The sequence below is a fragment of the Glycine soja genome, chromosome 12, assembly GCF_004193775.1.
Source record: "Glycine soja cultivar W05 chromosome 12, ASM419377v2, whole genome shotgun sequence".
NCBI lineage: Eukaryota > Viridiplantae > Streptophyta > Magnoliopsida > Fabales > Fabaceae > Glycine > Glycine soja.
Genome location: NC_041013.1, coordinates 8972497 through 8985186, shown reverse-complemented (window position 1 = coordinate 8985186; position 12690 = coordinate 8972497). Strand labels below are relative to the sequence as shown.

The following is a 12690-nucleotide window of genomic DNA, read 5'->3' as shown; positions in this document are numbered from 1 at the left end:
ATGCCTTCACCTCATCCTCAAATTTAATCTGCACTGATTCCAACTGGGCAAGAATAGTATTAAATTCATTAATATGATCAGTTACAGAGATACCTTCTCCCATCTTGAGGTTGAACAACCGGCGCATCAAGTATACTTTGTTGGTTGCCGACGGCTTCTCGTACATATTTGATAACGCCTTTATTAAGCCTGCAGTAGTCTTCTCGTTCACGATGTTGAACGTGACATTCTTGGCTAATGTCAATCTGATCACGCCAAGAGCCTGTCGATCTAGCAAGTTCCATTCTTCTTGCTTCATGTCTTCTGGCTTAACTCCTGATAAGGGCTGATACAACTTCTTCTGATATAGATAATCCTTTATCTGCATCTTCCAAAAGCTGAAATCTCTGCCATCGAACTTCTCGATCTTCACCTTCCCCTCTTCTAATGCCATTGCTCCCACTGCCTCCTCTAAACTGAGAAGACTCCCACTAATTCCTTTAAACTAAGGAAATCCCGTGGAGTAACCAAAAGCTCTTGATACCAGTTGTTAGTATAGAGCAATAAAAGAAGAGAAATAAATAAAAGGAAGAAAGAAAAAGACACAAAGTTTAACGTGGTTCAGCACACAATGTATGTGCCTACGTCCATGGCTACACTAGGAGAACTTTTTATTACTTGCACATAAAAGCTTACAAGGTGTCTCTATATATAACACTAATGAGACACAAGTTTTTACAAACCAAGCGATGTGGGACTAAGACCACACAAGTTTTACAGACCAAGCGATGTGGGACACAGGAACTAAGACCACAAACTCTAACAAAGGGATCCTCCTAGACATCCTCTCATGGTGCACGATGACACATTTGTTGCCTCAACACCGGGTGGTGGCAGCGACTATGGATGAAGCACCTGCAGATGCATAATGTACACGTTCAAACTCAGTAACAATCTGGTTTAAAGCATACCTTGATATCATCCCAAGTAATTTATTGTATAAGGTAACTTTTAAAAACATGTCCAACCACATGTGTGCTTGTCTCAAAAGATGCCTTAATTTCAGTGTGTTGCAGCGTGATCATGTTGTTCATCGCTTCCTAAACACTACATAGGTCTCCAAGGCTATTTTGTAGTAGTCTCTTTAAGGCCCAATGAGCATATTCAATTCTGCATATGAAATACACAACCAAGTAAACAAACACAATTATTTTTATCCATTAAATCGTAAACCCTAACAAGAACAAAAATTTAGAATTTTCATACCTGTTAGTTGTTGTGTTTCCTAAGTGCATCACCTTATTCGTATAGGCTTTAACAAATTGTTCTTTGTGGGGAATCAACCATGATTGGTTGACATAGTCAACAAACATTGGTCATGGTGAGCAAACAATTTCAAACTCCCCCAGGCTTCCTATGACATAATCCCATGCGTTTTTTTGACCAACCAGGGTTTTACACTTTTGACATTCTTATCAATGTGAAACCGACACAACAAATTGGTAGTTTCAGGGAATACAGTTTTCACTGCATTTATCAATGCTAGATCTCTGTCAGTAACAATAATTCTAGGGAGTGCATCACGTCTGAGGAAAAGATCTCAAAACCGTTATAGAGCCCAAACAACATTATTTAGACGTTCTCTCTCCAAATAGCCAAAAGTAGCAGAGAATGTCATCATTTTTGGTGTCACACCAACAATATCAAGTAACGACAACCTGCATTTGTTTGTTTTGTAGGTATTGTCTATCAAAAATACCAAATTACAAACATTGGTTAATTTGACTGCATCAGGATGACTCCAAAATATGTCATGTCTAACATCTTCATCCTTCAATCTATGCCCATGAATATACTAGTATCGTTCAAGAAGCTTCATTAGCTGTTGCATTTCACTATTACTGCCTCTTATAAAAGAACGATAAACATTTCTTGCATTGTATATTTGCTTGATTGTTATATAACTATTGATATTGTGCTCTTTCAACGTTAGAAGAATATTTCTTGGTTTCACCATTGACTTTGTCATATCAACAACAATGATCTTCTCATCCTTAGTCAGTCGATCAATATATGGATGTCCAACTAATGACTTGGCCAATTCATGATTGTGACTCCCACACATTAACTTCGCCATCCATTTTTCATCTCCCAAAATTGGTTTCACACGCAGCTTAAAGGGACACCCGCATTTTCTACTATAAGTAATTGTTCTTACCAAATCTTTCTTCTTGGCCCTATATTTACCACTCCTTTAACAAACAATTAAAACAAATGAGGTCCTTCCTCTATAATTATTTGTGTTTGATCTCATAATCACCATCACAAAATCAATTTCATAAGCAACAGATCGAGCCCAATACAAAACATCATCATAGGTAGCAAACGTCTACAATGCAATCCATACAAGTTTAGTCCTCAAGGGACATTCATTTAATTACTTTAATAATAATAAATCATATTAATACCTGAGAAGTATTGAACGCATAAGAACAATTAACATGTTTTTCATTCACACCAGCTTCGTCTTCATTTTATTCATTCATATCAACTTCTTCAGACATTATATTGTCATGCATCTATTGATCTTCGTCCATCTTAACAAAACATTGAAAAATTTCAATGACAAACAAAAAACCCCTAACTATACCCTAATTATACTATCACATAATTGTTGCATTTTTTACTGCATTTATTAATATAATACATTAAATTAAAAAGGACAAAAAAAAACAAATTTATGTTAAAATGAGTAAATTAAATTAAAAGTATAAATTCTTTTCACATTAATATCATTTTCAAACTATACAAACTATAAGTTTCGAATGAATATTGAAACTATATCTATTTAAAAGTTTTTTAATTAACAATTCTAATTTTATTTAATTAAACAATAAAACAAATTTATAAAAATACAAAAAGATAAAAAAAATTATGGATTGACAATGCGTAAGTAACATACGGATTGACAATCTGTAAGTAACATACGGATTGACAATCCATAAGTAACATACAAATTGTCAACTCGTAAATTTCTTATGGATTGTCAATCTGTAAATATTATGCAAAAAAAACCAGATCAAGACTTTACCTCCAACGTTAATGGCCAATCCAATCATCGACACAAGCACCACTTGCCGACGAACCGCCATAAATAATGCACCTCCACTAAAGAGGACACAACAACGAATGAGCAATTCTCATGGAAGATCTCTCACAACAACGAAGGTGAACACAACAAAATAAAAATCTTGCGTCAATAAGGAAAGCGCAGAACAATAAGTTATAAGGGAGTGGTAATACTGGGATTTACAAAATTTGTTAGGTGTACCAGCAATTCAGCTGGTGCCCAAAGCAAAACCTCCCAACCTCTTCTCTTTCATCTTGAGCTGCACAACCTCCCTTCATTCTCCTTCTTCACACGACCGACACCCATGGCACCCACCATTTGAACTTGTCATTGCCTACCCAACCAAACCACCATGTACCACCATTTCCTTCCAAACCCACGCACCACCCATGGCACGAGGGCATGATTGAAAAATCTTTCATTTTGGATGTCATTTATTGTTCCTTTCATTCTCTTTCACCTCATCTTTTAGGTGAAATTTTTTGCTCGTGGGTCTCAAGGTCTATCACCATCTTTCATCTAGCTTTCAGCGATTCCAAACGAAAGAGGTGACTTGGTTCATTGAATTTTAAGGTTGAACAACTTTCTTTGTCTAACTTATGTCTCAACCAAACCCATTGTAAATGTAATTATAACTATTATTATAATTGTCATCACTATTGTTTCGAAAAGACAATTGAAATGATGATAAAAGTTACAATAATATAACAAGAGTGATAATAATAACCATAGTAATAATAACAAAACAACGTACTCAATTAGTCACATTGACAATAAAAATAGTGATAATAACAACTATTAATGAAGATCTTTTATGATTCTCCTTAAAAAAAATATGAAAATGAAATATTAAAATTCCATTTAAAATTATAACTATATCATATAAGAAGATTACTATAATTCCAACTAATATCTGCATTACACGAAATATTATTAACTTTTTTTTTCAGAAACTAAAAATCTTGATTATATCTAACATAAAAAATAATTGAGAGCATAAAAACATGTGTGAACTGAAACCATATACCCCCATAAAACAATTTCCCACAGAATACCCTAATAATGAATTTCCCAAAGCCCTAATAACACGACAGGAGCCTTTAAACTGAATTGAGAAAATGAACAACAAGAAGTCGAGTCAAGCAACAAAGTCAAGTCGTTGCTGAAGAAACACCATTTGTGGCTTTTGTGGTGAACCTTCCGGAACTAAACTTCCCAATTCTTCTCATTCAATCTTCCACTTCAAGGTAACCAAATTGCACGGAACGAACGAGAGAAATTCCTTCTTTTCTTTTCTTTTTAATTTCGTATCCTCTATTTTCTTTTCCATGTTTTCTCACCTTATTATTATAATTCCGTTCGCATTTTCTCAGCAACGACCACACAGGATTTAGGGTTCCGTCTTCTTCGCGCAGGAACTGAAGGTTCATAATATTCATAAATCGAATCATTTGCGCGCGAAAATAGTTGAAGATGGTTGAACGGAAGCAGTTCAAGACGAAGCTATGCGTTCTGTATCAGAGAGGTCGCTGCAATCGCCATAACTGCTCCTTCGCGCATGGGAGTGCTGATCTTCGACGATTCTCTGCCTCGTATAGTGGTATAGTTTTATATTTTTGCATTGCTCAAATAGTGCTATTATAATTTTATTATTATTATGTTATTATTAATTGTTTAGTTGAGTCTATATATCTTGTGAATTGAGGTATGTTGATTGTTACTTGGTTGGTGTTTTGAGTAACGGTGCCCTAGAATATGTCTGGGAACATGGTTTTGGAGGAAAAGTAATGGAGGACAATTTTTTCTATTTAAAGTTAATATATATATATATTTTTTTTTTCTTTTTTTTACTATTTACAAAAATAAATAAATGTTAGGATTTTTTTTTACATGACAATAGTTAGGAGTTAGAACATTACATTTATGTTATCGATCATTTTTTTTCTTTCATTTAAATTTTTTTATCATACTAGAAATATTTAGTAGGAATTAAAAATAATTTGTTCTCTGTTCCCTTTACCTCCAAATCTTTCCCTTGGACAAGTGCATGGCTGGTTATGTGGGGTAAACAGTTTTCCTGAGTGAAGGAAAAAGCTTCTTTGCGTTTGAAGGTGTTGAGGTGTTTTATTTGAGTAGAACTTTATTGGCAAGAAAAATTCGTAGAGGAAAGAAATGGACAAATTGGTCTGTTTGCCATTTGTTAATTGTTAAGTATAAGTCGGTGTTGTCAAATGGCAGTGCCATGGCCGCTATGGTGGAATGGCATGGCGGATTTTTCGACAACTGCCATAGGCAATTTGTGAAGGGAGGCCCATTGTGGCAGTGCCATAGGCTGCAATGGCGTGTTTACATGGCAGAATTTTGGTGGTCCGCCATATTCCGCCAATGATAACATTGATAGAGCTTTTTAAAACTAAAGGTTTTGCGTTGCAATTTATGTTGCTTGGAGTTTGCTTGAAAAATAAGGTGAGTCTTGACAAAAAGGACTGGACAGTTATGCAATACAGAAATTTTGAGAATATTAAATACTGTGTTTGAAATTATCACATCCATCATTTAATAATCATTTTCCTCCTCCTTGGTCACATCATTTTAATTGACTCTATCCTGCCAATGAGGACTAATTGTTCACTGTCATCTATCAATTTTATTCCATCCATGCCCATGACTTTCTTCCACTCGTGTGGCTCTTTATGCCACCATTACTGCATGCTGATATAATCCTGTTTACAACATCTATAACTTCAAACTCACACCCATTACATTAGGTGCTCAGCATTTCTTATTCCTTGGAGTAACATATTGGAGATGCTTTTTGCCATCAGTCAATTGTTGTTTTCTTATAATATTTTGTTGTTTATTTTTGGGAGTAGAGATTACAATAGAAGAAATTTTAGCTTTTTGGCTATTCATTATCATAATCCATTTCTTTTTCCAATTTTTTTAGCATTTTGAGGCAACACTTTTTTTTTACCTTCTTGATGTTGCTTTTTTTCTCTCTAAATTAAATCATTTAATGAATAAATTCATTAGTTTGATATGCATCATAACGGTAATTTTAATCTTCACTTCAATTATTCAGTGGATTTTGAAGTATGACTATTTTATTTATCGCATCTGCTTCAGCCACTTTCTAGTCTTGTTTTTCCTCCAATAATTTCATGACTATATCTCATTTCATGCAACTTTATAGCTTTATTACCCTTGGACCTGGTTTTAATACCTCCTTCCTATGTCAGTATTAAGCTATATTTCTTTTTTGAATTGTTGTGTTCAAAACAATGTTGCAGAATGAAAAATTGACACACATTTGAAGAGGTCATCATCTTTCTTCTTGCAGATATAGGTGACTTGTAGATATGTGCTCGGAGTCCACTAACGCTATGTCCTTCGTTGTTTGTATATGACTATTATTCATGTGATGTGAAGCTGTTTAAATGGAAGGGAGTCTGAATTTCATTCCATATTTGTGATAACATGCTGAACATGAATGGGAAATTTGATTAATTATAAGAAAACAAAGCATTGTATATGAAGATAATATATTAAAAGAGAAATGTGTAAGAAAATAAATTTATAAATTATTTAGGGGTGTGTTGCCACTTTCAAAGCTTTCCTATAAACTATTATTTTACAGCCCCGGTCTGTTTTACTGACACTGTTATTCCATTTGTTTAACTGAATGTCATATTAAAACACTGATATACTTATCTGACAGACTGGTCCATATGTCCATTGATTCTATGTAAGCAGATACAGAAGCTTAGATATGCAATAACAAATGGCATATGGGATTAATGTCAGATTAATTCATTCAATGATAGGACGATCACATTATCTTGTTGAGACTGTTGCATTTCCAGCAGTATGGATATTTCATTATAGATGCGAGACTCTTCAGAAGGAATTCTGCTGATTGGTTTATCTTAAAGGCGATGCTGGTCTGTTCATGAAATTGTATTTTCTTGGCCATGTTTTTTATGCTTCATTCCTTGAATCTGTGGAACTACAGTGTTATCTGAGATCATGATTAGGCTTACGTGGATTGTCTGCTAGCATCATGTTTTGATCAGAAGCAATTTCAGCAAATTTCCCAATCATTTCATTTAAAATATCTACTGCTTGAGTGTATGGAGCTTATGCTACTCCTTTTGGCTGATACTTCTGGATATGGTATGGCTACATGGGCACTAGGAAAATGGAATTATTAGTGGAGATTATGTCAGGATTAATCAAATCTGATAGCTTGTTGATGGATTTTTATTTCTTAAGTATCTTGGATATATCTCTACATTTGAGATTGTATTTTATATCTTACTTCTCTCTACAAGTTGGGGATGTGAAATGTTCTTAATCCATTGGTACCTTGATTACACTTCAAACAAAGTATAAGCTACATGCGTGGGTTTTACTATATCTGTCATAATATGAGGGTGCTAGTTTCTATCTGCATTTTTTCTCTTATGTGGGAGGCACTATTACTATTCATTATTATGTTTCTCTTGTTATTCCTGTTAATGGTAAGCTTGGTTTAGTAATCATTTAATACATTCTGGAATGTTTGTTGGTCTTTTATATTAGTTTGCAATAATGGAGCTTTATTTTTTTTATTCCAGGGAGGAGAGACTATTTAGGTAATGACTTGAGGGATAAACTTGACAGAAGGTATGTATCTCCTCAAAGGTACTCACCAGCTCCAGATACAAGAGGCCGCCAGATCATCCGTGGTCAGACACAACATCTTTATACTTCTTTTTGCTCCATATGTTTGGTATCATTTCTTAATTAGTTCTACCAGAGAGGTCCAGCTTTTTTGTCACTTAAGTATTTGGTTTTTATTTTCCCATTAGCAATTTTATGTTTCACATTCTGAGGTTGATGTCTTCATTCTTCAAACCTTATATGTGTCTGATATAACCATTTTCTAGATTTTCATAGAACTTCAAATAATAGAGTTGTAGAGGCATGACTTATTTTTATCTATTATGTCTCCAATTTTCTATAAGCTATGAACAATGTTCATTGCTTCACTATGAAGTTTGCACCTGTTTAACCGTGCATAAATGGGAGTATGCATTTGTATATGTGGTTTTATTTCTTTATGCACAAGATCATGCCTCTTTATTTTTTTGTTGATACATACACATACCAAAGAGACAGATGTGCACATGCTGCTTTACCTAATGATTATGCACCTGTTGTCTTTCCTAATGTTTCCCATGAATTAAAAATTGCAGAATACAGTCCTACAATGTCTTTGGAGAAAAAAAGGTAAATTAACCATGGATCACTATTGATAATTTTGTAAGCATCTTTTAGTTTTTGTTGGCATTTACTGTCTATTATTGTTCTGCTTGAATGTAAATGTATATTAAAATTAAAATATGCTATATTTAAGAGATAAAACTGTTAATTTCATAATTCTATTTAGAGGGAAAGAATTTGCATTGATTTGGGAGAGGCAACCTTTGAAAAAGGGAGGGAAAGTGGAGAAGGGAGGGGGGAGACTTGATGCCTTGTGAATAATAGATAAGATATGAACAAGTTCAAAAGAAACATGCTGAGCATACTAAAAGTGACTGTATTTCGTGTGCCATGAAATTTTCTACTATGTAATTGTGCGATGATGAATATGAAGTTTCCATTTTTTTGTTGGCTTTTGGTATTAATCTTCACAATTATTTTTTATAGTTGTCAGATGCTGTGGGCATGACAGCCTTGTTGTTTAAAGGTGTTTTTTATAATTAGAGTTATAGGGTTAACCAAGTTTAACATTTGATAGTAAGAACATGGTGATGGAATCTCTTATCTTGAATTGAAATTTAAATTCCATTCTCACTTTCTAGACACTTAATGACTGGAATATGGCCTTCTTGGAGCAAACCTTAATTTGTTAATATGTTATTTCATTTTAACACTGTCACTGCTTGTGCCAATTTGGCTTTATATAATGTTATTTCTTTTGCTTTCAAAAAAATGTTATTTCATTTTGTTTCAGATCTTTATCCGTGTTTTAGTCTAAAATAAATAAATATCATTAATTGCTGTTGCAGTGACAGGAGACATAGGAGAAAACAGGATACTAATGGCCAAAGTGATATTTCTGGAAATTTGAAAGTCTCAGATAGAGTTCAAGGTCAAGTTAAAGAAGGAAAATTGCTTTCCTCTGGTTCTAGGAATAATCTTGAGGAGCAGGTTTGGGAATTCTGTAAAATCTTTCTTACAAATATATGTGTAAAATTCCCTTATTTGTTAAGTAAAATTGCATGTTTGTTTTTATACTTGGAACTGTGTGCAGCTGAAGAAAGTAGATTCAGATATCAGCACTCTTCAGAACCGAAAATTCCAGCTAGAGGTTAGTTTTTCTCTCTCTTATATTTGCATTTCTCAGGTTATCCTTGTGTTTTGTCTTCATTAGCTTGTCTGTTAAAAACATTGGTTATCTAATATTTAACACCTAGTTTTTTCATAAGTGTACTGTGGACTTCCAAATCATTTACTGAAGGGTTTCTACTGAAACTTATTCCTTTATTTCGTTGCATAATGAATTATGATGCTTCCTGTCTTTTTAAGGAATTGACTAGGTTTATACGTTGAGATTTGTACTTTATCTTCACAAGCCATCTCAGCTTATTATTCCTTGGTGCCAATAACTATCACTTGCTAACTAATGATCTTAGAGTGGCTTTTGATATCACTCACTCTGTTTAGCGTGTTTTTAGAATTAATATATATTTTTCTCGACTCTTGTAGTGTAAAATGTAAATATATGTGCAGACTGTAATTTTGTGATTAGTTCTTTAAATAATGATAGGCATTAAGTCTTTAAGTATTGTAGTAGTCATCAACTTGTCATGCTCTGCTATTTTTCAAAACTATACAAAATATATGAAATATGATTTGTCTGACAAATCTTTGTTTTGAAGTTTCATTCTGGTACTGATATTGAAGTATTGTTTCGGATGATGTCTTGAGAATATTGATGAAATTCACCTTCCAGTCCGCTTCCCTAAAATGCAAAAAAATCCTGTTTTTTGAGCTAATGCTAATTATCCTGTTGGTGTTGTAATTAAATTCAAATCATGCTTTGATTTCTGATGTACAGATGCATATTTTTGAAGGTCTATCTTGATGAGAGTGTTCAAGAAGTGGATAGCCTTAATTCTAGAATTCGGGAACTTGAAGCTCAACTATGCAAAGAGGATGAGGAGTGCAAAAGGTACTTGAATGTTTCATTATGCAAATGTTGATAATTTGTGTTAACTGTTACACCTCTCCATTATGTTGGCATTTCTTGATAATGATATTCCCTTTCCTGGTATTTCCTTTTTCTTTGTTCTCTCTGAAAAATTCAGAATTACTTCAAGAATAAGGAAATTTGTAAGAGTGCACAATCATATGTCAGAGTTACAAGATGAACTGAGGAGGCAAGTTACATTCCCCCCCCCGCAATTTGCTTTACTTTGCTGACTTGTAGTATGCTTTATTGTCTTCTGATGTGCTTCATTTCCCTTATATATATATTGTGGCATGCTGTTGTATTCAATGTTTCATAATTTTATGTATAGATCACAAGTCCGACTTCAAAGGTTTGGAGATCAGCTTGTCTCAGACATTTCTAGAATTGGTGCCAACGAAGAAGATTTAAGCATTGATATTATAAGCAATGGTGAAAATACTGGTCTTCATCCAATCGCTAAACATAATGTGGAGCACAATGATGCATCTTCCCACAAAAAAAGGCTGCATATTGAACATGATGCTTTGGAAGAGTTAAAACAGGGTAGTAGTTATGGAAAATATAGTGATGTTGGTTTTGTTTAACTGTTTTTGAATTCCAGAAATACTATGTTTGCAAAGCAAAACATCAGGAGGTTCAAAATCAAAACCGAAAACTTCTTTCAACTTGTGATGGATATGTTCTTACAATCAATAACCAAGCATCTGTGACCTTTTTTATTTTGTGAAGAATAATGTAGAGTTGACCACAAGCTTTTGAGGTCGTTATTCATGGTCAATTATAAATGGAAAAGTCTCATCTGGTCCTAGTATGATGCTTATTTCCTTTTAGTGTTCACTAAGAACATAAATGTATACATGTGTATAGCATGTCCGAGCTCAGTTTGTTTTACCTAGTTGTAAATATTAAATTTTTGCTGGCTTTATGCTACAGATGTGGCATACTGCTTGATACTGTAACTGATTGCCAAATCATATCTTCATTTGGCATGGGTTTTGATTGTCCTGTGAAATGAAAAGATTTGATAATTAAATTTGGATACTATTTTGATCATTAGCTTACTTGCATATCACATTCCTATAATTTCATTTGGAGACAAGGGACATTTGCTGTCAATTCTTGTGGCTTTATTCTTATGTTTTGCTCTGCTAATATGTTTCATTATTTTTTGTTTTAATTTGTTTACAAGTTGGTTGTTTGTAATTGCGTTTTTGTTATTCATGCTAATATCTTTGTAAAACTCATGCAGATAGATCAAAAGATGGGCATTTGGTTGAGACAGCTAGAACTAGGAAGCGTTCTCGCTGGAATTTATCAGATCAATTGAAAGAGGAGTCTCTTGGTACTCCAGACAATGGAACTGAAGTTACTAGATCTCTAGATCTTGAAGGCAAGCACGAGAAAGGAGTAAGGAATTCTTCTAACAACCTTTTTTCAGAAAACATACAAATTTAATTAATTCCATTGTAGTTCTGCCTCTTCTAGCAGTCTGGCATAATAAAAAATAAAGGTTGTTTTAGTGTGTTGCATTCTTTATGGCTTTGCCCTTTGGTGGTGCTCTTTTTGTTTCATTCATAAATCAAGCAGTGTATCTTAAGTTTCCTTGAATAAGATTTCTGAAGTGGACTATTGTCATTGAAAATTACCTTTTCCATTCTTCACCATCAATATGCAGTTGAAGCAACCCAGAATTGAAGCGCCATCAACCAGCATGGCAGCTCATGTGGTTGACGAGGATGTTGATATTGAACGTTATGATGGAAATGATATCAATGAAACTGCAAATACGGAAAATGATAATGGAGCGGCATATAAGGTAAAGGGTGCACCATTAATGCTTCCCCCAGCTTTGCTACCTCGTAGCAATTACCTGCAGGTTAGTTCTTGTGTGCATATTTTACATCCTTTAAGCACTTGTAACAAACATTTGTAAGAGCACTTTAACTTCATGTGCAGTATGAAGGCAACGACGAGAATGTTGATGTGGATGGTTGATGAAGAGGCAACAGGGGCACGTATGGTTTAGTTAATTAATATTGGCAATTTCTAACTTTCTTTTGATAAATTCTATGGCCTTCATATGCATACATGCCATATTTGTGGTGGTGCTTAAGCTGATTGTCTATTTTCTGTTGGACTTCTGTGATTATAAATGTAATCCTCTGTTGTCTACGATTATATTTGGTTTTCAAGAATTATTGAATGTTTTTTTAGAGTACCATATCTATAACATGCAATGTTCTGCATCCTACAAAGTGTTTTTGGTTCTCCATATCCAGACTAATGAGAATTTCAAATTATGAAATTTATACGGAAAGAGACTATTTTCATTAAGGATGTG

General features: G+C 33.9%; 1 protein-coding gene across 8 annotated transcripts; it reads left to right on the top strand.

Annotated features, from left to right (window-relative positions):
- Positions 1-4156: 4156 nt before the first annotated feature.
- Positions 4157-12595, top strand: LOC114379895 (zinc finger CCCH domain-containing protein 13-like). 8 transcript variants are annotated; one of them, XM_028338699.1, is made up of 12 exons: positions 4157-4356; positions 4525-4709; positions 7726-7836; positions 8347-8380; positions 9163-9304; positions 9408-9464; positions 10231-10328; positions 10465-10536; positions 10678-10892; positions 11599-11756; positions 12025-12225; positions 12306-12595. In XM_028338699.1, exons 2-12 carry the CDS (start codon positions 4583-4585, stop codon positions 12342-12344), a joined length of 1254 nt encoding a protein of 417 aa, XP_028194500.1. In that variant the 5' UTR covers positions 4157-4356; positions 4525-4582; the 3' UTR covers positions 12345-12595. The 8 variants fall into 8 exon arrangements, with proteins under 8 accessions (XP_028194500.1, XP_028194499.1, XP_028194498.1 ...); XM_028338698.1 differs by having other exon boundaries at positions 4497-4709; XM_028338697.1 differs by having other exon boundaries at positions 4483-4709.
- The last annotated feature ends 95 nt before the right edge of the window (positions 12596-12690 follow it).

What these genes read in the sequence shown, in the direction of transcription:
- LOC114379895 (XM_028338699.1), top strand. Translation starts at nt 4,583, where the DNA reads ATGGTTGAACGGAAGCAGTTCAAGACGAAGCTATGCGTTCTGTATCAG. An exon ending in ATTCTCTGCCTCGTATAGTG is followed by an intron (nt 4,710 to 7,725) that starts GTATAGTTTTAT and finishes TTTTTATTCCAG; the next exon opens with GGAGGAGAGACTATTTAGGT. An exon ending in ATGTCTTTGGAGAAAAAAAG is followed by an intron (nt 8,381 to 9,162) that starts GTAAATTAACCA and finishes TTGCTGTTGCAG; the next exon opens with TGACAGGAGACATAGGAGAA.